At 38.7% G+C, this 22,063-nt stretch overlaps 2 protein-coding genes across 3 annotated transcripts; both read left to right on the forward strand.

Annotated features, from left to right (window-relative positions):
* The first annotated feature begins 2,707 nt into the window (after positions 1 to 2,707).
* wdr81 (WD repeat domain 81) lies at positions 2,708 to 14,624 on the forward strand. The gene is made up of 12 exons (XM_014029447.1): positions 2,708 to 2,938; positions 3,573 to 4,072; positions 4,659 to 8,203; positions 8,279 to 8,386; positions 8,478 to 8,677; positions 9,113 to 9,294; positions 9,388 to 9,553; positions 9,966 to 10,131; positions 10,274 to 11,077; positions 11,155 to 11,300; positions 11,465 to 11,647; positions 12,931 to 14,624. The coding sequence occupies exons 2-12, from the start codon at positions 3,711 to 3,713 to the stop codon at positions 13,255 to 13,257; spliced, it is 6,189 nt and encodes a 2,062-aa protein (XP_013884901.1). The 5' UTR covers positions 2,708 to 2,938; positions 3,573 to 3,710; the 3' UTR covers positions 13,258 to 14,624.
* Positions 14,625 to 14,923: 299 nt separating this feature from the next.
* serpinf2b (serpin peptidase inhibitor, clade F (alpha-2 antiplasmin, pigment epithelium derived factor), member 2b) lies at positions 14,924 to 19,018 on the forward strand. 2 transcript variants are annotated; one of them, XM_014029449.1, is made up of 9 exons: positions 14,924 to 15,036; positions 15,817 to 15,886; positions 16,001 to 16,075; positions 16,160 to 16,427; positions 16,510 to 16,653; positions 16,773 to 16,961; positions 17,077 to 17,219; positions 17,958 to 18,162; positions 18,303 to 19,018. In XM_014029449.1, exons 1-9 carry the CDS (start codon positions 14,939 to 14,941, stop codon positions 18,653 to 18,655), a joined length of 1,545 nt encoding a protein of 514 aa, XP_013884903.1. In that variant the 5' UTR covers positions 14,924 to 14,938; the 3' UTR covers positions 18,656 to 19,018. The 2 variants fall into 2 exon arrangements, with proteins under 2 accessions (XP_013884903.1, XP_013884904.1); XM_014029450.1 differs by lacking the exon at positions 14,924 to 15,036 and adding an exon at positions 15,234 to 15,310.
* Positions 19,019 to 22,063: the final 3,045 nt, after the last annotated feature.

The following is a 22,063-nucleotide window of genomic DNA, read 5'->3' on the forward strand; positions in this document are numbered from 1 at the left end:
GTTGAGTAAATTCAAAGCAACATACTCATGTTCTTTGGCTAAAAAACTGGTATATTGCTTTGAATTTACTCAACTCAGTTAAGTGGAACCAGGTAACATAACATGGTTAAGTAAATCCAACATTTCATTTTTTACAGTGTAGATACATCATTTAACAAACTGACAGTTATCATTTGAAGTCTGTTGTAGTTTTGATTCTGATTTATTGTGACTTGTCCTTTATTTTTTTGTCATTTCTGATGTTAAAAAAGACATTTTACTTAAGTTTTAATCACATTTTGCCACGTGTGAATAATCTCTGAAACAGTAAGGTTTTGATCATTAAAGGCAACTTTATACATTTTTGCACTAAAACAAAAATTGAAAGAACATATTCACAAATGGAGTTATTTGTATGTTGTGCAATAAAGCATGCATCAAAAGACACCATGTTGATATCATATCATATCATATCATATCATATCATATCATATCATATCATATCATATCATATCATATCATATCATATCATCATCAAACTGCAGTAAAACTGGGTTTTAGTGCTGCTAAAGCAAAAAGTATGACAGCAAATATTGTGCTGCCAAAACAAGACTAACACAATCCTCAACCATCTGCTTTCTCATAGCTACTTATTTAAAAATGGCTTCCTCAGATGAAATCCAGTAAATTTTGGTCACGTCTTTTTGTGCCAGTACTTTATAAAATTTCAACATTGTAGTAATGCTAATTCTCTTTAGCTATATTTTTACTTGCTGCAGCACTCAGAGTTTTGCATTTATAATTTAAGTTTATTTATGAACATTTTGATTTTTGATCTGGATCTAAGCACTTTACTCACAAATCAGCAGGGAGTGTATCGAGCATTTAGCACTTAGTTTGACCATAATAACAAACTAAAATGTGTTTGTAGCAACTGAGTAACACTTGGATCAAAAAAGATATGTTGATCCAAAGGTTAGCAAAATATCTTCTATAGATTTCAGTTAACGCAATATTGCATTCTAGTTAAAAGCTGACGCTTACATTTTAATTGAAATGTTAATGTTTATATTTAATTTATAAATAGTGGTTTTACCTGGAAACGTTATTGTTCAAACGGTCCTGTACATTTAACAAATTTTATTAAAAATTATTTTGATCCCATCTCATAATTTAAGGATTTTTTTTATTTCTAATGCCCAAATACAAATGCAATTGACAGAAATTATTTTGTTGCACTAGTAGCCAGATGTAGTTGGTTTTGAGGAAAAGTGTGGTTGTCCTTTTGGTTTCCAGATTGACTGGGCATTTTTGTAATCTTCAAAGTGCTGAAATGAGAAGGAACAAGATCTACTAAACCAAAGAATGTAATGTTCTTCGACCAAATCTTTTCTGTGAAAAATGTTGACTGTAGCTCTGAATTGGTGGTTACATTTGGACGAGAGAAGCTTTTCATTTGTGTTTCTGTAAACACAGGTTTCCAACCCAATGTGGTCATGCATATACAGAATAATTCTGACCACTTTCAAAGATAAAGGAGCCACATGTAATCATGTGGAAAGTCTCACTACCTAAAGTGTTATTTAAAATAAGATGTAATTTTGCTGTTATATTGATCACTACAGTTTATTATTACTTTTTTTAATTAACCTCCTAATTTCAATGTGTTCAATATATTTTATTTATTTATGCACTTTTTACAGTTTTAACTACGATAAGAGTTCACCACATTCTTCATTTAGATTTTGCACATTTTCATTAAAAACCTATCACAGTGTGAACTTGGCAGCTATGTAGACTTCCATCAAAAAATCCCTTGGAAGATTATCTTCACATGTAGAATATAAATGCGTGACACATTTTTTTGGAACTTATAGTTATTAGTAAACAATTGGGAGGTTTTGAATTTATGGAAACTATTTAAATAACACGAAATCACAAAGGGAACCAGTAAAAACACTGCAAGATTTGTAGTGAGCATGGTCAAAATAGGCTTGCTTGTGAATTTACATAGACTTGAATAACTCACTTGAGCCCATAGTTCTATGTAACCTCCTTGTGAATTTACATGGAGGTATATATTTATTATTGAAGTCTACGTATATGAATTTACAAGGAGGTTCTAAGTCTCTGTGAATTTATGAAAATGCTGCCATCTTGTGGACATAATTTGTACAGCAACCAATTTAAATGTCAAAAAGTTTGTTTGGGGTAGTGGCACCTCCAAAAATTTATATTTTCTTAAAAAATGTAATCATCATGCAAATGTCTTTACTGCAGACACAATCTTACTATTTCAAATGCAACATCAATGCAAAACCGGTAAAAACTACGAATACTCTTTATGCTTTCATCAGTGCCACATAGAGCCAATGGAAGTGCTTTACAGTTTAGCCAAACAGGGGAATGATATAAAATATGGAAAGACAAAACAGTTTATTGTGAATAACTTTATTAAGAGACAACAGATAGTTTACAAAAACAAGAGATGGTACTGCACTAAGATGGTGTTATCTCACTATTTACTTAATAATTTGCCTTCAGATTTTATTCTGTCTATTCTGTGAGTATTACAGTAGTATATTTCGTCTTTATGAAGCAATCCCGAACATTTTCCCTGCCGTTTTTTGTGAATGACATTGAGGAAGTGATCCCTTCTCGGTCTGGCAGGGCAAACAGCTGGGATCACATGATCACATGAGCTGAGCTGGTGGCGCTGTAGTGTCACGTGAGGCGTACCCTGTTAAACATGGCTCCAAGAAGTAGTTCAGAACAACACACAATCCACTGACTGACTGACTGACTGTCGTCTGCCTGCTGAAGGGCATCTGTAGACACCAGAAAATGGAGCTAAGTCCGCAGCCCGTCTCAGTTTCATGAAGTGATGCAAGGTGATCATGCATGAAACGCGGGGCTCGCCGTTAGCTTCATGCTAACTAGCTGCTACAAGTGGTGAGAGGTGAGCTCTGCTTCAAAAACAGCGAGTTTGTTGTTTTGTTATTACAGAGTGGTTACGCTTAACCAACTGCGTCTATAAGGTGTCTAACTAACCCAACAGTGCTTTAAAAAAATCTACTTTAGTATTTGCAGCGTTAGCAGCTTCGTTAAGCTAAATGTCGGCTAGTAGCATCACTTCCCTAAAGGTCGCCTTCAAACTGAAACATTTGCTTTTGTCGCTCTGTTTGAAGATATAAGACTTTCACACCTTTTCTAAACATATAGCAAATCTGTCTGAAGTTTGCAGCATTTTCATTTAGACTTAAACCAGCCATAAAGCTAAATTAACTGAACATTAAGTGGATCAGATACAAACAGTGGTGGTTTGATTGTGCAAAAGCACATTTTACCAGAGAAACTTAGAAATTAATCTGTAGAGTTTTATGGTGATGAATAAATGTGTTGATTGTGATAAACCATGCAGTTTTGTGAGAAGCTCACACTTCTGGAGCGTGTAGTTTTAGCTATGTCATTTCACTGACATCACTCCATTACAGCAACTTAATCTGATGTTCATTACAAATTTATGTAACAATATTATTTAAGTCATTGCTTATTTTGTGTTCTTTTATTTATTTATTTTGTTATCTTTACAGAAGCTCAAGTAAAAGAGGAAATTATCTCATCTCTTGATGACTCTTCATGGATTCTTGAACCTTATGCCCACTGGGGTGGGATTGATGTGAACATAGCCGAGAAGTGTGCAACTCCAAACAAGCATTTAAAGACTAACCATGGATTGGTTGATGCAAGCCATTGAGAAAGACTTGGGAGTGGACCGACGGCAGTTAAGTTCCGGGCCTCGTTCTCGGGAGGTTGTGGCCCTCGTTCCTTTGCGTTGGGTGACGGGCCTCAGGGAGAAAAGGATCGTACGCTGCGCTCGCTTTGAAAGCATCAGTGCAGCGGAAATTTGCACATACCTGCAATCTTCCCAAGCAAAGCTGCCTCCTGGCTGGACGAGAGTTTGCATTCAGGGTCTGAGAAAAAGCAAGTTGAGTTACAGACTCATCAGAGACTCGTGCCACCACCAAACGGAAATGCAATTGCAGGATTCATATGTCAAAACGATGCAATGTGTGTCGCAGCATAATGTCAGGTACTGTGCAAAGTTTAAAACTTATTCAAACTTTTTATTCATTTCTTAAAAAAGCAAGTCATTCTATATACAATAAAAAAAGAAAATACAAATAAAATGAAATGAAAGGTGGCAGAGAGAAGAAAAAAATCTTATTACATCTGCCCCTTTTTCCTCAAGTATAAGATCTTCAGTTAACAAAACTGTAAGGAATCTGTCTTGATAAATAATACTAGTGTTAGTTCAAAAGTAAAATGCTTTCTTTCAAAGATGATTCTCTAAATAACTCAAAACTCTTAAGAACATTAGTGTTTTGTTAATAAGTCACCTAAATTAAATTTCAAAGATAACTAATAATCTCCAAATTAGCTTTCTTCAAAACAAGTGAGTGGGATTTATTAAAAAAGTTCATTAAAATGGGATGTGTTTTTTGCATATGCACATTTTCACAGGTTTTTAACTCAGAGGTTCTTCTTTTTGTTTAATGAAATAGTTTTGTTTTATGGAAATGATGAGTTCAAAATATTACAGTAAAATCAAGCATTGATTGAGGTAATGAAAAAAAATGAGAGTGTTATTGATTTTGTCTTTTCTTCTTTTTTTTCAGGAATTTGTGGCGGGAAGCTCATTACAGACTTGTGCAAACATACACAGGACCCAGTGAGCAGATGCATATTGCAGCTGTACATGCAGTACGTCATGCCTTAGAGAAGCTTTTTAATCTAACCTTCATCTCACCTGACAAAGTGTCACCATCTGCCTCTCCAGCCAGAGAGAAGGACAAAGAGGGTCCTTCTCTCTTCTTGCCATCCAGTTCTTCTTATTTTTCCAAATCCCAGTCAGACATTCTTTGTCCTAATGTCCTGCCAGCAGAATGTCTGCTGGAGACAGCAGAAATGTTGTACGTGATTCTACCCTATACTCAGTATTCACTTCATGACATTGTGTCCTTCAGCCCAGCCAAGCTTGCTAACAGCCATGCCAAAGTGTTGTTCATCATCTACCAGGTACTAATCGCTCTGCAGGCATGTCATGCGGCAGGGTTGTCTTGTGGAGAACTATCTCTCCAGGATATAGCCGTAGATGAGCAGCTCTGCAGCCACCTCAAACTCAACCTTGCTCATTATGAGGCCCTGTGCACAGAAAAGGAGGAAGTTGGTGATGTTTGTGCTAGACAAGAGCCAAAAAGTGTCCCGCCAAAAGAAATAAGATGTGTGAGCCAAGAGAATGATAGACTCTGCAAAGATTGCTTTGATGAGCTAAAGACGCTGGTGCTGGACTGGGTCCATGGACGAGTCAGCAACTTCCATTATTTGATGGAACTGAACAGATTAGCAGGACGGCGAGAAGGAGACCCTAATTATCACCCAGTCCTGCCGTGGGTTGTGGATTTTACTGTGCCATTTGGAAAATTCAGAGACCTCAGGAGGTCAAAGTTCAGGCTTAATAAGGGGGACAAGCAGCTGGACTTTACATATGAGATGACTAAAGAGGCTTTGGCAGTTGCGGGAGGTAATGGGTTGGGCGTTGGTGGAGACCTCGGTGTTATGGGGTCTGGAGGTGCTGGACAGTCTGAGCACCTTCATGTCCCCCATCACATATCTGATGTGCTGTCAGACATTACCTATTATGTCTACAAAGCCAGACAGACACCCAAATCAGTGTTGTGCAGTCATGTCAGATCCCAGTGGGAGCCCAATGAGTACCCAGCCACAATGGAGCGCATGCAGAGCTGGACTCCTGATGAGTGCATTCCAGAGTTCTACACAGATCCTTCTATTTTCCATTCAATCCATGCAGACATGCCTGACCTGGACGTGCCTTCTTGGTGCAAGTCCTGTGAGGAGTTCATTGAGGTCCACCGGCGCCTTCTGGAGAGCAGAGAAGTGTCTCAGCATTTGCATCAATGGATAGACCTGACATTTGGCTATAAGCTGTCTGGGAAAGAGGCCATTAAGGCCAAGAATGTGTGCCTCCACCTAGTGGACAATCACACCAACCTGACATCCTATGGTGTAGTTCAGTTGTTCGACCAGCCCCACCCACCGCGCTTATCTTCATCTCAGTATGCCCCAGCAGAACCTCCCTTTCTTGGTCTTGCTACTCTTAATGTGCCTTCTCTACACATTCCTCCAGTTAACGCAGTGGCCGAGACTGTGAATGGAATGGTGCCAGAGTCCAAAGGGTGCGAGACCAGCAACTGGGCCATGGTGGATAGAGACGAAGAGCTTGAACAAGGTACAGAGGCTCTAGACTCATTAGCGTCCTCTGGCTCATCAACGTCTGTGTCGTGCTCTGTCCCACTGCCGTCCATCAGTGCAGGTGGAGGAAAGATAGGTGGAGAGCACACACCACTGGTTGGTTCTCAGTCTCCAGGTCCATTCCCTGGGGATTTCACAAGTGGCATAGGACCTGGTTTACGTAGTGCAGTGCTACAAAGAGGCGGGCCAGTGAACAAAAAACAAGGAGAAAATGTCTCAAACATGAATATGGAAGAAATTAAGATCATTCTTCCTGAGGGTTTTAGTCCACTGCAACCTTTAGAAGAGCTGGAGAAACTGAACAATTTTTTGGTAAAGAGTCTTCATGCTGAAGTACAGCATCCTACAACATCTAGCGACTCCTCGAGAAAGGGCCCTCTATTCGACTCTCCACCATCTCTTACGCATCTTTTTCAAAGAGACATGCAAGCCCTCGGCGTTCTAATCGCTGAGATATTTTATTCTGCCAAACTGAGAGGACTAAAACCAGAAACTTCCCTCAGAAAGCGTTTCCAAGCCGTCATGAAGTTATGCTCTTCAAACCTCCGTGACGTGCCACTGTCTCTGCATCATGCTCTTCAGACATTATTGCTAATAGAGAAGCACTCTGGTGTAGCTCATAGAAAAGTCCAAGACTGCCCAGATCCACTTCTTTTCAAATATGACCCCATCTGCGATGGTCTTCCCCCTCCAAACCCTCACCAGTTACTGAACTCCATTATCACTCCTTTCCCCTTTCCTACTTATTTTGCTGCACTGCATACTTTTATCTTTTCCTACCATTCCAAGATGGGCACTGTGTGTAGCCCTCAGGGAAGAGACATTGTGTTTCACCTGTGGCAGCAGCTTGAAGCACTGTTGCGGAGTAAAATCACTCCAGAGGGTCTTGAGATTCTCTTGCCTTTTATTCTGGCCCTCATGCTCGAGGAGTCCACGGCTGTCTATGCAGCTTGGTACCTGTTTGAACCCATCTCCAGAGTGCTGGGTCCCAGAAACACAAACAAGTACCTACTAAAACCCCTGATCAATGTTTATGAAAACCCTCACTGCCTCAGAGGACGTTTCTATCTCTACACTGACTGTTTCATTCTTCAGCTGATAATGAGGCTTGGCCTGGAGGCCTTTCTCTCAAACTTACTTCCTCATGTGCTGCAGGTCATGGCTGGCTTTGAAAGCTGCATCTCAGGCACTGGGGGTGAAACTTATAAAGGGCTGAGGACCGGCATGTGCAGTCTTGGAGAGGAGGAGGATGAAGATTTTCAGTGTGGCAAGGTGCAGTCATCGTCTGGGTCTGCGGCTGGGAGCATGGGGGGTAGCAGTGGGGTTGGCGGAGGTGTTGGACTGGTTGGAGACACCGGGATGGTTGACTACTCCTCTGGTATTAGCCTCAGTGACCAAGTATTTCTTTCCGAGGCAGAGGACTTTCAGAATGAGTTCTATGTGAACAATGAAGCAGGAGTGGCTTCTGGGAAGCAGCACGGCCAGAACTCGACATCCAAAGATCAGGACCATGAATCTTTTAGTGTGGGAAAACTAAGCGACAAAAGCAGCACAAGCGAGCTCTCTCTGGGCGACGACTCCATGCGGGATCGAGCCAGTCTGAAATCAGCTGACAGCAGTCAGGACTTGAAGCATGCCAGTGAGGGAGAGGAAGGAGGAGACATGGAGGAAGAAGAGGTAATTAATGTCTGTAAAGAGGGGGCAGAACACCCAGCCGCCCTCAATGGGGAGTTCACGGATTCGGGAGCCACAGTCGCAACTCTAGAAGGCGAGATATTGAATGAACTGACGCTAGAAGAGACTGAGAAAGGAACTGTGGAAGGACAAGAGGAAGAGGATTGTCGTGATCCATCAGAGGAGTCGGAGGAAAAAGAGCAAAAGATTCTTTTAGGTGATTAGATAACCTATTATGAGTTATTTGTTTATTTAATTGGTTGTAACATTTTAATTGTTTTTCCATTCACAGATACAGTATGCAAAACTGTTCGCTGGCTCTCAGCAAAACTTGGACCAACAGTGACGTCTCGATATGTGGCCAGAAATTTGCTGCGGTTGCTCACAAACTGTTACATTGGTGTGTTAAATTCAAATGTTCTGTTAACTTTGTATTTACTCTTTTATGGTATTTGTTCTTTACACGTTTCTTATAAATTGTCTTCTTGTAGGACCTGAAAATCACCAGTTTGTGGCCTGTCCAACAGAGGAGAGCCACCTGGAGAGTATGGGAATGGGCAGTGTCTATGAAAAGAAACCAGTGGTTGGTGATCAAACAGCAGGACCTGTTTTGGACTGTCTCATCTACATAGCTCAACTTTATGGAGAGCCTGTGCTCACCTACCAGTACCTGCCTTATATAGGATATTTGGTAAGACTAAAAATAGATAATTACATTTTCAGAGTTGTATTAATGAGCTTTAAAAAATGTATGTGGTAAATTATGTTTTAAGTAAGGTTGGGGAAAAAACTGTCAACATTTAATTTTTGCCACTTTGCAATTACTGCAATTTGTGCCATAAGATGACACACTTTTGTGTGCAACATATTATCACTGTCGGGTGTCCATGTGAGCCCAATGGCAGAAAGCAGTGCACAGCAACTAATGCTAACCCGATGAACTTGTTTAATCACCTGTAAAACTAACATAAACCTGAGTGTGAAGAAAGTACGAAAATGCGGATCAAGGCTGCAACATTGGCTACTTGAGAGTGTAATAGTTATATATTAAATGTCATGGTAATCGTTATCAGCTAAATGCTACAGTTAATCATAACTTTTTTTTTGCCAATATTGTCCTATTCAGGTGTCGCCACCATCTTCACAGCGTCTAAACACACGTAAAGAAGCAAGTCTTCTTGGCGCCGTTGCTCTCACACAGAAGATCATTGTCTTTCTCTCAGATACCACTCTGATGGATATGCTAATGAAGCTCAATCAAGATATTCTCCTTCCACTTTTAGATCTTCTTACCACCCCACGAATGGGGTACGTAACACAAACCTACACATAAGTGGAACTGTGTCACATTAGATCAGTCGGTGATCTTCTGATTTATTTCCTCTATGTTGTATTGTGTAGGTTTCCCAGTGGGGTGCAAACACGTACAGCTATCTGTCTCAAAACATTGAGCCTAATGGCTCTCATCTGTCTACGCATCGGACGAGAGATGGTGCAGCAGCACATGGCTGACACGCTGCGTCGGTTTTTTGCTGTTTTCTCTCTGCTGCAATCTCTGCAGTCTCAGGTATGCTTGCATCCTGATGCTTGAGAAAACATGCACAGACTTCTAGCTCAAACCTTCTATTTAAAACTGCTAAACTAAATCCCTACATTTGATCAAGATGATTGTTTTTAACCACCAAGGTTCAGTTCTCATAGTATGCACAGACCGTACACAAAGCAGCTGTCATACTGATTGTATTTCTTGACCACTTTCAACAAGCAAAGCTGTCACAAAAATGACAGATATAAATGTATAATTAGGAAACTTACAATTTAAAAACTGTGACAGATTTTTTGGAGCACAAAAAAAGTTTTTACATATATTTTCTTGTTGGATAAGTTAAATTTAAAGTTTAGCCATCCAGCTGCACATATGTCTGGAAAATAGTAATGAATTAAATCAAAAATGTTGACTTTTTTTTTTCATTCTGTAGCTGAATGATGCCCCCCAGAGAGTTGTGGGAGAAGTGACAGTGGTGGATGTTTGTACACCTGAAGAGTTGAATGTAACATATGAGATGGGGGTCTTGGAAGAGTTGCAGACAGTATTTAATCCTGAGATGGCTCATGCCTCCTATATCCCATTCTACTGCCTTATAGGTAGGAGTAACACATTGATTATCATGCAAATATGTTCTTTAGTTGAAATTACAATGACAATGCTTGGTTTTGTCAGGAAATATATGCATGTTATTTTTTTGCCTCACCAGTAAAAATCCATGTTCTTTTGTGATGTTTATAGGTGACACAGCTATACGGAAATTGGTTCCAAATCATGAACTGGTCTGGCATTTGGCCCAGTCCTATCATCAGAGTTTGAGTCAGGGGGGCATAGAGACAAACCGTTCTTCAGCATCCAGGTTGGAGTCTCTTTCGTCCTCTGGTTTTGACAGAAAGGTGATTTGTAGTCCATTTCCTGCTCCTTTAAATAACTCCACATCGCAGGGAGACTCCCTCCCTGAGTCAGGCACATTTGGAAGCCACCTGGTCGGAAACCGCATCCAAGTGTCTCGTGACCCTGAGTATGGAGGCAATGGCTTGGCCAGCTCTTGGGGACGGTCCAGTCATCCAGCTCCCATCGCCACCACAGCCTCCACCTTTGCTGCTTCTTCAACAGGGGCATCTTCTTTCTCCTCCTGGATAACAGGCCCCTCCCCAGAGGACAGCGCCCTGAAGCAAGAGCTCCCTCGCAGCACCCGCTCCCTGCAGGGCAACTGGTTGGCCTACTGGCAGTATGAGATCGGTCTTAATCAACAAGATTCACATTTCCACTTTCACCAGATCAGACTGCAGAGCTTTTTGGGTCATTCGGGAACTATAAAGTGTTTGGCACCGCTGGCAGGAGAGGATTACTTTCTTTCTGGGAGTAAAGACAAGACTGTGAAGCTTTGGCCTCTTTATAATCATGGTGATGGGACAAAAGAGGTGGAGCCCAGGCTGACTTATAGTGACCATCGAAAGTCAGTCTTCTACGTTGGACAACTAGAGGCCTCTCATGAAATTGTTAGCTGTGATGGTATTGTCCATGTGTGGGACCAATATACAGGTGCAGCAGATTAACTATAACACATTTCTAGTTTTGCATGTTTTCTCGTATAATTACACTTTTTTTATTGTCTCAAGGCAAACAGATTCGCTTGCATGAAGCCGTGGATGGGAAGAATCCAATTACAGCCATCACCACCATGCCAGCTCCACACTGCAGCATTGTGTTTGGCAGTGCAGATTCTATTCTTCGCTTCATTGATCCTCGAAAACCTGGATTGCAGGTATCGTTTTCACTTAGAAGGCTAATTCTCTCGGGACATGAGCCATTTAACACCCACCAGTCATTAATCATTACCGTGTCTTCGAAAGAGAAGCACTTTTTACACTTCAACAGGAATAAGTCGTTTCAGCCTTGAAAATGACAAATCTTCCCCCGTGTCTCCAGCATGAATTTCGTCTGGCGTACAACAACGTTAGCGCCGGGCTCATCCGCTACCTGGCAGTAAGTCCCTCGGGACGCACAGTGGCTGCAGGCTTTTCATCTGGATTCATTGTTCTGCTAGACGCACGCACAGGACTTGTACTTAAGGGCTGGCCAGCTCATGAGGGAGATATCCTCCAAATGAAGGTAAATGTGTGTATAGGTATACAGATTCACATCCTTACACCTCCATTTGTCATACTCAAGATAACAAAGAAAAGCTGAGGAAAAAGTGCCTGGGCCAGTGCCCAGAATGCCCTTATTATAATCCGGCCTTGTTGATCATGTGTTAGCCAACACCAACTTCAGCCCTTGCTACACCAAGTACATTTAGTAAGATTGGGTTTCACAACATGGGTCAAATGCGTGGGAGTCTTAACTGCCGCACTAACAAAGACACGAGCTGGGGAGAGACGTGGAACAATTGTTAAAATTGCTTTTATTACAGTCAAAATTTGTACTCTGGTATCATTTTGTAGGAAAATAGAAAGACTAGTTTTTTACACTGATTTCTTAAACAGTGTGAAGCATAATAATTGTTACATCAGCAATAACAAGAAACTTGCAGCGAATTGTTTTGCAATAAAAATTGACTTCTTTGTTGTTATAGTTCAGTTCAAAGCTTGTGAGCAGAAAAATAAAAGGGTGCTAGAACACTTACTGTTTGTTGCTAATTTGTTAGCTTGAAAAACAACCAACTAAAAGTACGGTGTACAAACACAGAATCAGCCTTTTTAGTAAACAATGGAAACTTTGGGTGATTACAGACCATCCTTGGCTCATTAGCCAGATAGAGTTATTAACTCTTTCTCTTGGATCAACCCACATTACACATACTTTACAGAACAAAACTATTTTTTTTAGAAGTTGTTGGTTATGGTTGTTTTAATAAACTTTAAAATAAAAACACCAGTGTTGATTCCAGTTGTTTTATTGTTCAGCTTGTCATTCAATACCATGTGTTTTGATTTTAATTATTTTGATTTCCCTCAGTGTGATGTGATGAAAGTTGTACCCAGTGAGTCTGCTGTCAACAGAACACAAACTTTATTTAACCCCAGATTAGGTCAAGGATTGTATCTCTAGTTTTGAAGGCACAAGTTTAGGCAAATATGGACACAGGTTACTCATTAGCCTTTAAAAAAAAAGACAATTAAAAACTATAAAATTAATACAAGTTGTTAGATGATATCTAATCTATTTGTTCTTGGAGAATGCTTGTCTCTAATATTTTATGAGCTGTGCACAATAAGTCACTTAGTTTTATGAAGTAATGTTTTAATGTCTTGAATTTGGTTAAATAGTCATTTTGTTTTAGATATTTCTATACATATTTTGTATTCAGTGACCACTTGGAAGTAACGTTACTCATTGACTTGGTCAGTACTTTGCTAGTGTGAAACAATAGCTTTGCTTGTTTGATTTTTCAGGCTGCAGAGGGAAACCTGGTGATCAGCTCCTCCACTGACTACACGCTGACGGTGTGGAAGGACCTCGAAAACAAGCCTCTTCGCCAGTACAAGTCGCAGTCGGATCACATCCACGCCTTCGACCTTTACGGTTCGCAGATTGTCACTGGAACAGTGGCTAACAAGATCGGGGTGTATTCCATGGCCGACATCTCCCTGAGCCCCGTTAGCAGCACAAAACTGAGCTCGGAGAATTTCCGCGGCACTCTGACCAGCCTTGCAGTCCTGCCCACTAAGCGGCTCTTGCTGCTGGGCTCTGAGAATGGCGCCATCAGGTTATTAGCTTAAAATGGTAGCTCTTAGCCGCACTAAACTCTCTTTAACCCCCTTTCTGCTGACATTTATTGTTTTTTTTTTCCCACAAAGACACAGATGTCAGCTGGACTGGATGGGCAGAATGTCAGTTGGTTTATTTTATTTTGTTTTTTACAAAGTTGCAGCATTGTAGAAACTCTGTCCGCAACATCATGCCAGTGTGGCTGCTTGCACTGTACTTTATGGATGGGGAATGTGCCCCACTCTGTAGACACCTATCACTCTGTTATTAAATTCTTACACACTTAGATGTAAAGCATTTAATAGGAAGCTCTTATTTCGACAGGGTAATAATTCCTTGTTTTGCCTAGGTCAGCCATTCCGATCAAAAGTACAAATTTGAGAACATTCTCAGGAAGGTTTTATGTAGTGTTTACACTTTTCCAAATAGTTGCTGAATAAAACCAAAAAAATAAAAAAAACCACTTTGAACTCACCTTCCATCTCCCTTCATAATGATTACATGTAAATCCAATTGCACTGATAAACTATGCAGTATTTTTAGATGAAATTGTTTCTGTTACTGTTACTCCTTCTCGAATTGTTTCAGAGCAGTTTGTGTTTGCGTCACGAACAAATAAACGTACACTTGCAATGTTGGCGTACCTACTCAGAGCAGCTGCTCAAACAAAAAAAACAAATGCACAACCTTTAATCTACTGCACAAGAATGGTCTGTTGTAACATTAGAGTCTCGCTCTGATTTTAAATACTGAAAGTTTTTATTCCGCAAATACTCCAGAATACTCCGCAATGACTTTGAAATGTCTTCAGGATTAAAAAAAAAATCATGTTTAGATGCATTCTTGATTTAGGCCTGCAGCATCATTAAAGGTTGAGTTTCACATCAGCTGTTTTTTTAAATTTCCTCTCATGTTCTGCATCCACAAAACTAATACACAACCAGTCAACGCCAAGAAAAAACATTTTGTATATTAACCTTTATATGTAACTGTTTAGGAGTATAAAGAAAAAAAAGCCTATATATAAAATATATATCAATAAATGTTGTCAACTTCTTTTTGTGTAATCAAACAGCATTTGTTTCCGTAACCTATTCCAGTTTTAAAACCTTAGTAGCATCAAACAGCAGACGCTCTTCTCTGTATATGATGTTAGAGCTGTTCTGTCGTGACACAGAGTTTATCTACTTTTCTAATTATTTGCCCGAAGTAAAAACTGCTATTTATAAAGAAAATCATGCCAGTGTGGCTGCTCTTTCTTTCTATTAGTAATCCTGAAGCGGAAATAACATTAATAATAAAATGTCAAACATTTTAAGTGAAGTCTAAAAAAAACATTAATTTATTAACTTGTTTAATAAAATTGGCTTCTATCTTTTCTGTGTTGCAGATTTTTATTTTAATTTATTTTATTTTATTTTATTTTTGTGATTTCATCCTGACTCACAGCCTTGTCTTCCAGTCTTGATTGAATCATTTGTGCACATATTGTACAAAGTCCCGTTTGTGTTTGCAGACCCCAGTCATGTGATGGACCAGATTTTATTTTAACTTAAAGAAAAACAACAAATTACTTTTAATTTTTAATTTTTTTTTTACACTTTTAAATACATTTCTTGCTTCTTCAATTTAGGTTTTTTTTTTTTTTGGGACACAAGTGGCATCAATTTCAACTTTTTCTGTTCAACTAAAATGTCAAAATACCAGTTTTCGGGGAAATACGGGACTTGTTCGTATCTCAGTCTGAAGCAAGTTTTCTTTGTTTACAGTTGGTTTGAATCACTTGAAAAGTAAGTTTTGCTCATCACAGATTACGTTTTGTCGTATTTATCTCCTGACACACACATCTAAAAGCTACATTTGTCAAGCTGCAGTATCTAACCTGCACGAGTCTCGGTGGCTGCATTTACAAACAAATAGTGTTTAAAATGAGGCGCAGATCAATGAAAGTTGATGTTTAACTGTTTGCTGAGCACATGCCAATATTTTACTCAGGAATTCAGCCACTCACAGTACAGTAGGTTCTCCTTTTTTGGACAAGGCAGCAAGTTTTTTTTTAATAAGGTAAGTCAGCATATATTAATATTTATTTATTAAGGTTGTTTGATCGGTTACTTGATTTAATTTTTTTTTAAAAAAGGAAATGCTCAAAGGTTTTCTGTAGTGTTTAGGGCCTGTTAAGCAAGCGGTGGCCTGAAAATCAAACTTTTATTTTGTAAATATGTATTTGATTTTTAAAAAGCCATATTAGGCTGAAGAAACAAAAAAGGCTCCGCTAAAGTTGGTTTTGCTCCAAAAAGTGACCTTTCATAAAACTTATATTGGCTAGGCTTCAACATCCTCCGTAAATGCTAAAAAAAAACAAAAAAAAAACTTTTATGTCCTGTGTTTAAGAAAGATTTTAGGATATCGAAATTGTTTTAAAATAAAGTGAGTTCACTCCCTTTTCCCCAACAATAACTGAATTTTTATTATATAATTAACTATTATGTGTTAAAGTGAATATGTATTTCTGCTCAACAAACAGGACCTTGACAAATCTCTTGACAGTTATAATTTTCTCTCTTTAGTCACATTTTTAAGGACATGGACCTCTGCCTGACACTCCTGTTGATTTGTCTCTGCTGCCAAGGAGCCACAGTAAAACAGTCATTTTCCTTTAAAACATTTAGAAATTTGTAAAAAAAAAAAAAAATACAAGAATCTGCAGGAAGTACTTCATAGTCATGGGTTGTTATTCTGTTTATTATTCAGAACGCAGAGGTGGCAGAGGATCAGTCAGCTCCTGTGATCCCTCTCATTCCTTTGATTCCCAGTCAACCCATAGAAGTAAGTTAGTTATATATATTTGTTTATTTTTTAAATAGTGCTTGGATTCTGATCACAGATATTTTTTAATTAACTTGGCTGTAGAAAGAAGAAAGCAGTGAGACGTTAGAACCTGCAGCTCCCACAGAAGCAGCTGCAACCTCAAATACCTCAAGCGAGGCATCAGCAGAGGAAGAATTTACGGATGACTGTCAGTCTGTCAGTCGGAGGCCCAAGTCCCAGCAGGCCATCACTGCTGCCATTCAAAAACTGGGTGTGCAGCTGTTGCAAAACCTGGAGACGACGCCAGAGCAGCCAAATATCATTATATCTCCCTTAAGCATATCTCTGGCCCTATCGCAGCTGGCTTTAGGTACACAAGTTCTGATGAATCCAGTTTAGCTGAGATCACAACTGTCCTCATTCACTGCTTCTCTTTGTATTTATTTTTAAAGGTGCAAAAAATGAGACCGAAGAGCTGCTGATGCATCATCTCCATGAAAACACTGTTCCCTGTTACCACCAGTCTCTGCGTAATGTTTTAGTGCAGCTCAGAAACAGAGACCTTCAAATTGCCACACGCATATTTCTGCACCAAGGTTAGAAACCCATGACCTTTGTCAGCGTGATTTGTAAAACCTGGTTGTTCTTTTGTTCTCAGAGATTCTCTTGTTGTATAGCGTTGACCTACAGAGCTGAACAGGTTTCTGTGTTTCAGGGACCGAAGTAAAGCCAGAGTTTTTACATAAATCGCAGCAGTTTTATGACTCAGAACCAGCGGTGTTGGAGAGCCTGCAGCAGATAAATGAATGGGTGGAGAATGCAACAAACGGAAAGATGGCTGACTTCCTGTCTTCCTTACCACCCAATCTGCTCCTAATGCTCATCAATGCTGTCCACTTTAAAGGTAACAGACACAACTAGACAATGTTTTCACTTAAAACAAAGCACAATCTTTAAAACTGTATTTTAGCTGTGCTGTTGACTAAAACTGAAACCCTTTTTCATTGTGCCCCCTGCAGGAGAATGGAAAGCCCGATTTGACCCAAACTTTACCTCCAGAGGTGTGTTTTACATTGACGATTTGCACATGGTGGATGTTGATGTGATGGAAGATGCCAAACATCAGCTGAGCTTTTTTACTGATAATGAACTGGAGGCTCAGGTAAAATACAACTGATATTTTTGATAAAAAAAAAACACTCCTTGTCATTTCAACAAATTTCTCCAATAGATTTGTTTGTGTGCACAGGAACTTCTGTTTTGATTCGATGTCAAAGGAAATTTCCATTTCATTTTTATCTCTTTTTGTTTCATTATCTCATGAAATATATTTTAAGTACAAAGTAGGTCATATTAAAAATAAAATTTTGTTGTATTTTCTGTTAAATCTATGTCTTTTGGTAAGCAGGATATTTTGGAAACAAACATACAAAGAAAAGTCATTATTTTAAAAGTTAAATACTTTTATACATAATTTTGAAGAATTTATTTTACAGAGAATTTTTTTTGTTTGTTTATTATTTGGCTGTTAGTTTTTACAGTGCTTTGACCCAAATAAAGTCAGGATTGGACAATAATTTCAGTCAAATTTACTAGAACTTTGTAGATAAAATAGTAAAAGAATTATTTATACAAATATGTGATAGTTATTTAATGCTTCTTAATTTGTGCAATAAAAATACTCTTCAGAAATATTTCTGAACCATCCTCTGTGACTAAAACTTTAAAAAATATTTGACTATGTTGAGATTTCTTAAATAAAAAAATGACATGTCAGTTGGTGACCTAAAAAGGTGAAGTTGATGTGAAACAAGGCAAATGTAAAAAGATGAAGCACACAGTTTCAAAATAACCTTTTTTTTTGTATTACTGTGAAATCCATGTCTTCTCTGTTGCACAGGTAGCAAGGTTTCCTTTTACAAAGCTGATGAGTTTGTTGGTGATCATGCCTGAATCTGGACATGTGAATGTTTCTTCAATCTCTGCGAAGCTGACTATCTCAGATTTGTATGAACGCCTCCCCAAAGAGACGGCTGTTCAGGTTAAAGTCCCAAAATTCAAATTGGAGCAGTCTCAGGAGTTAGACAGTGTTCTCATTAAATTAGGTAAGTCTATTTTTTTTCTTTTTCTGTCCTTGTAGGTTTTTTTTTACAAAATAGATATAAATCAGTATGCTTTGATTAAAAAAACAATTGGAATGGGTAAAATGTAAACTTTAAGAACTGACCCGCTGCTTTTTTTCAAGGCCTTGAAGAGATTTTCCTTAATCCTAACTTGGCTGATATATCAGATGGTCCTCTGCTGGTGTCCAGCGTGAAGCACAAGTCCAGCATGGAAATAAATGAAGATGGTGCAGAAGCTGCTGCAACCACCAATATAGTCATTTCTAGAGCGGCTAATCCAGTATTCCATCTCATTCAACCCTTCTTCTTTGTGCTTATGGATGATGTGACTCAAATACCAGTCTTCATGGGTGTCATCAACAACCCTAATCCCGGGGCCCCTGTTCTGCAGAGAGGATACTTTGGAAGTAAAGATAAAGTGGGAATGCCGTTTGACAAGGATCACATGGGTTCTTTTGGAGGCCCCCCTAAGTAGGGACTAAAATATCTCTTCCAGGGAAGCTAAAACTAATGCATTAACAATTGCACAGACTAGTTCAGTCTGGATCTAAGCTTAAAATGGAAGCTAAAAACAAATCATTTAATATTCCCTTTAAAACTTAAATATTCATTTTAAACAATTCTGCTTCACTAGCTGACATTTGGTGGTACAGGAATCCAAGAATTAATATAAAATACATGAAAAAAGTCTGCCATTGTAATTGATGTTTTTAATTTTCTGCCACATGTATTACTGGATGTCAACGTTTAATGCAAATCTGTTGATTGAGTGTGTTCTGCAACTTCTTTATTTTGTTTTCCTATGTAGGTGAATAAATTGAATTGATCTGGAACCAATCATGGTTATGAGTTAATGTTTTGACTTAATATTGTGTTTGAAGGAATACTTGAAAGAACAAAAATAATCAATTGAGTCGCATTTATGAATGTTTACTGTAAACCTACAGCAATACATGTTTTTATCTATTGTATTGACTTAAATATACAATATAAAAGTGCCTGTTTCCCCTCTAGTCATGGTAGTACTGGTTATAATTAGGCAATCGAGTATGATAGTATTTTGTCCAACAGCAGAGAACGTCATTAAACACATCTTATTGTGCACTTATTTTGTCAGCATTGCGCATGCGTTCTGTTTACATTACATTTTCAGCAAAAAATAACCGTTACAAACATAGATACAAAAATGTTTCAGTTTTCAGACAGAAAAAAGCACGACAATCCAATATTATTGATTGATTGATTTTATTTAGCAGTAATATTGCATGTACATACACATCTAGTACGTTCATTATTAGTACTTGGATAACACAAGAAAGTGAGATACACTTATTTCCATTGTGACATGAGTTCTATAGGAGAGAATAAAGACACAATGATAAGAAGTGATGGAGAAAAAGGTCATCAAGTTTCTGACAGTCAGAAAGGTATGCAGGTACAACAGAATAGATAAGAATATGAGAAGATGAGTTTATGAGTTTGAGGGCATAGTGAAGGGATTCAACTCCTCTTCATGAAGACTGTTGTTGAGAAGAAGATCTTTTACCTCTGATTTAAAATTCTCTATGCGGTGTATTGACTGTATATGTGTTGGGAGATCATTCCATGCTTTGGCTCCAGAATAGCTGAAAGAAGTCTGACCGAAAGATTTTGAGGTTGGGATAACTAGAGACCGCTGGACTGGGACCAAAAAAAAAAAAACGGCCCGGGCATTTTCTGGTCCTGGCGGCCCACCATCATTATTTATCCAAACATCCATCCATTTTCTTCCGCCTATCCGGGGTCGGGTCGCCGGGGCAGCAGCTTCAGAAGGGAGGCCCAGACCTCCCTCTCCCCAGCTACTTCTTCCAGCTCCTCCGGGGGAACTCCAAGGCGTTCCCAAGCCAGCCGAGAGACATAATCCCTCCAGCGTGTCCTGGGTCTTCCTCGGGGCCTCCTCTCGGTGGGACGTGCCCGGAATACCTCACCAGGGAGGCYTCCAGGAGGCATCCTTACCAGATGCCCGAGCCACCTCAACTGGCTCCTCTCGACGTGGAGGAGCAGCGGCTCTACTCTGAGTCCCTCCCGGATGACCGAGCTTCTCACCCTATCTCTAAGGGAGAGCCCAGACACCCTGCGGAGGAAACCCATTTCGGCCGCTTGTATCCAGGACCTCGTTCTTTCATTGTGATATTATTTGTATAATATGCAAATGGACACGACATACCAGAGGATGTGTTGTATGTTGTGTTTCACAAGTTAAAGTACAGCAGCCTACAAGGAAGAGAGTATTCATGTTAAAAACCTGATGAGCTCTTTTTCCACTCAGAGACTTTAATGTTCATGAGGTTCTGATGCTCAGTCAGTGGATCACCACAGAGCTGAGAACAGATCAGACAACTGCTAAACTTAAAGTTTCAGAGTCACAAAGAAGGATTTCTTTGGGCTTGGTAAGGTCACCATGCTAACAGAGACTGAACTCAGTTTTATCTTAACCTGTCAGTAAGAAGCTCTTTCTTTACCTGGTGAGATTGAAAATATTACAGTGTGACTGAAACAGTATTTATGTATCATCACAGTTCTACCTGCTGCTGTAAGATTTTAAACTAACAGATRATRAAATGSAACAAAACTAAAACTTCCACCTTCCTAAAAGTCAAATGTAGAGCACTGATTCACATCTAAAGGTTTCATTTTAAATTTACTATACTACAGTGATTATTTAGGGATATAAAGCCTATTTTATTTAACATTTAGTAAAATAAACTAAATGGATTCTAATTTCAGATCAAATTATTTCAATTGACCCAAACCTATTTATTTATTTCTTATGTTTCAACATAAGAAATATAAAAATCTGTAAAACATGAACACACTCACAGACCAACTTTTATCACATTTTATCTTAAGAAGCTGCAGTAATGTCTTATTAAAAACAAATGTGTTCATTTTAGTAAACATCAGAACCATAAATGAACCTGAACAACTGAACCATCAGTCTGACATTTGTACAGCTGCTGATTCAATCTGACTGTTAATAAAAATATTCCTGTTCAAACTGTTCAACAAGCTGATCATTTCAAACATCACTTGGACACCATGGAGAGAATAATTAGCTGATATATGGATCTGACAGAGCTGAATTTGTTACTAGTTTTCACAAACAAAGCCTTAATTAATTTATGCACACTATTTTATATGCAGAACAATGTTTTTTTTAACTCACCAGGTGAAGCTGTGCATTTAGAGAAGCTGCAGTTAGCAGGAAATAAAAATAATTTAAGCTCAAATTTAAGTATAGAATATACAAATCATTATTATGGATATGTAAAAATATATACAAATGCATCAAAGGATACAGAAGATCGAGTCAGAGCAGCATTTATTGTACCAGAATTTGGAGTGAAAGTAGGGAAAATAATTGATAAATGACCAGTATACACAGGAGAAATGATCGCAACATTACTTGCAGTTCAATGGATTGAGGATAATAAACCACTCATATCAATAATTTGTTCAGATTTTAGCTCTTCATTACTCAGTTTAAAAAAAAAATAGTTCAGAAAGCAGGCCAGACAAATCCAAAATTATACAGGATTAAAATGATGGGATTAGTAGTGATTTTTCAATGGATACCAGCACAATAGGAAATGAAAAAGCAGACAAAAAAGCAAAACAGGCTACCAAAAACAATGTATTGAAATAGAAATAAAATTCAGTAAAACAGAAATTAAAAGTATCATAAAGCTAAAAATGAGAGGAAATGGCAAAAAAAAAATGGGAGGAAGAAAGAAGAGGGATATGGTTTTATAGAATTCAATGGAAAACAGGAGAAATGAGGAGTGCTGGAAGAAAGAGGAGGAAACAGTTATTTCAAGGCTCAGATTAGAACATGCAGGGTTAA

This window comes from Austrofundulus limnaeus, unplaced genomic scaffold (genome assembly GCF_001266775.1).
Source record: "Austrofundulus limnaeus strain Quisiro unplaced genomic scaffold, Austrofundulus_limnaeus-1.0 Scaffold906, whole genome shotgun sequence".
Taxonomy (NCBI): Eukaryota; Metazoa; Chordata; class Actinopteri; order Cyprinodontiformes; family Rivulidae; genus Austrofundulus; species Austrofundulus limnaeus.

Coding starts and splice junctions, on each gene's coding strand:
- wdr81 (XM_014029447.1), top strand. CDS start 3,711: ATGGATTGGTTGATGCAAGCCATTGAGAAAGACTTGGGAGTGGACCGA. Junction 8,204..8,278: donor AGAGCAAAAGATTCTTTTAG/GTGATTAGATAA, acceptor TTCCATTCACAG/ATACAGTATGCAAAACTGTT. Junction 11,078..11,154: donor TGTGTGGGACCAATATACAG/GTGCAGCAGATT, acceptor TATTGTCTCAAG/GCAAACAGATTCGCTTGCAT.
- serpinf2b (XM_014029449.1), top strand. CDS start 14,939: ATGTCAAAATACCAGTTTTCGGGGAAATACGGGACTTGTTCGTATCTC. Junction 15,037..15,816: donor TGGTTTGAATCACTTGAAAA/GTAAGTTTTGCT, acceptor TTCTCTCTTTAG/TCACATTTTTAAGGACATGG. Junction 16,076..16,159: donor TTCCCAGTCAACCCATAGAA/GTAAGTTAGTTA, acceptor ACTTGGCTGTAG/AAAGAAGAAAGCAGTGAGAC.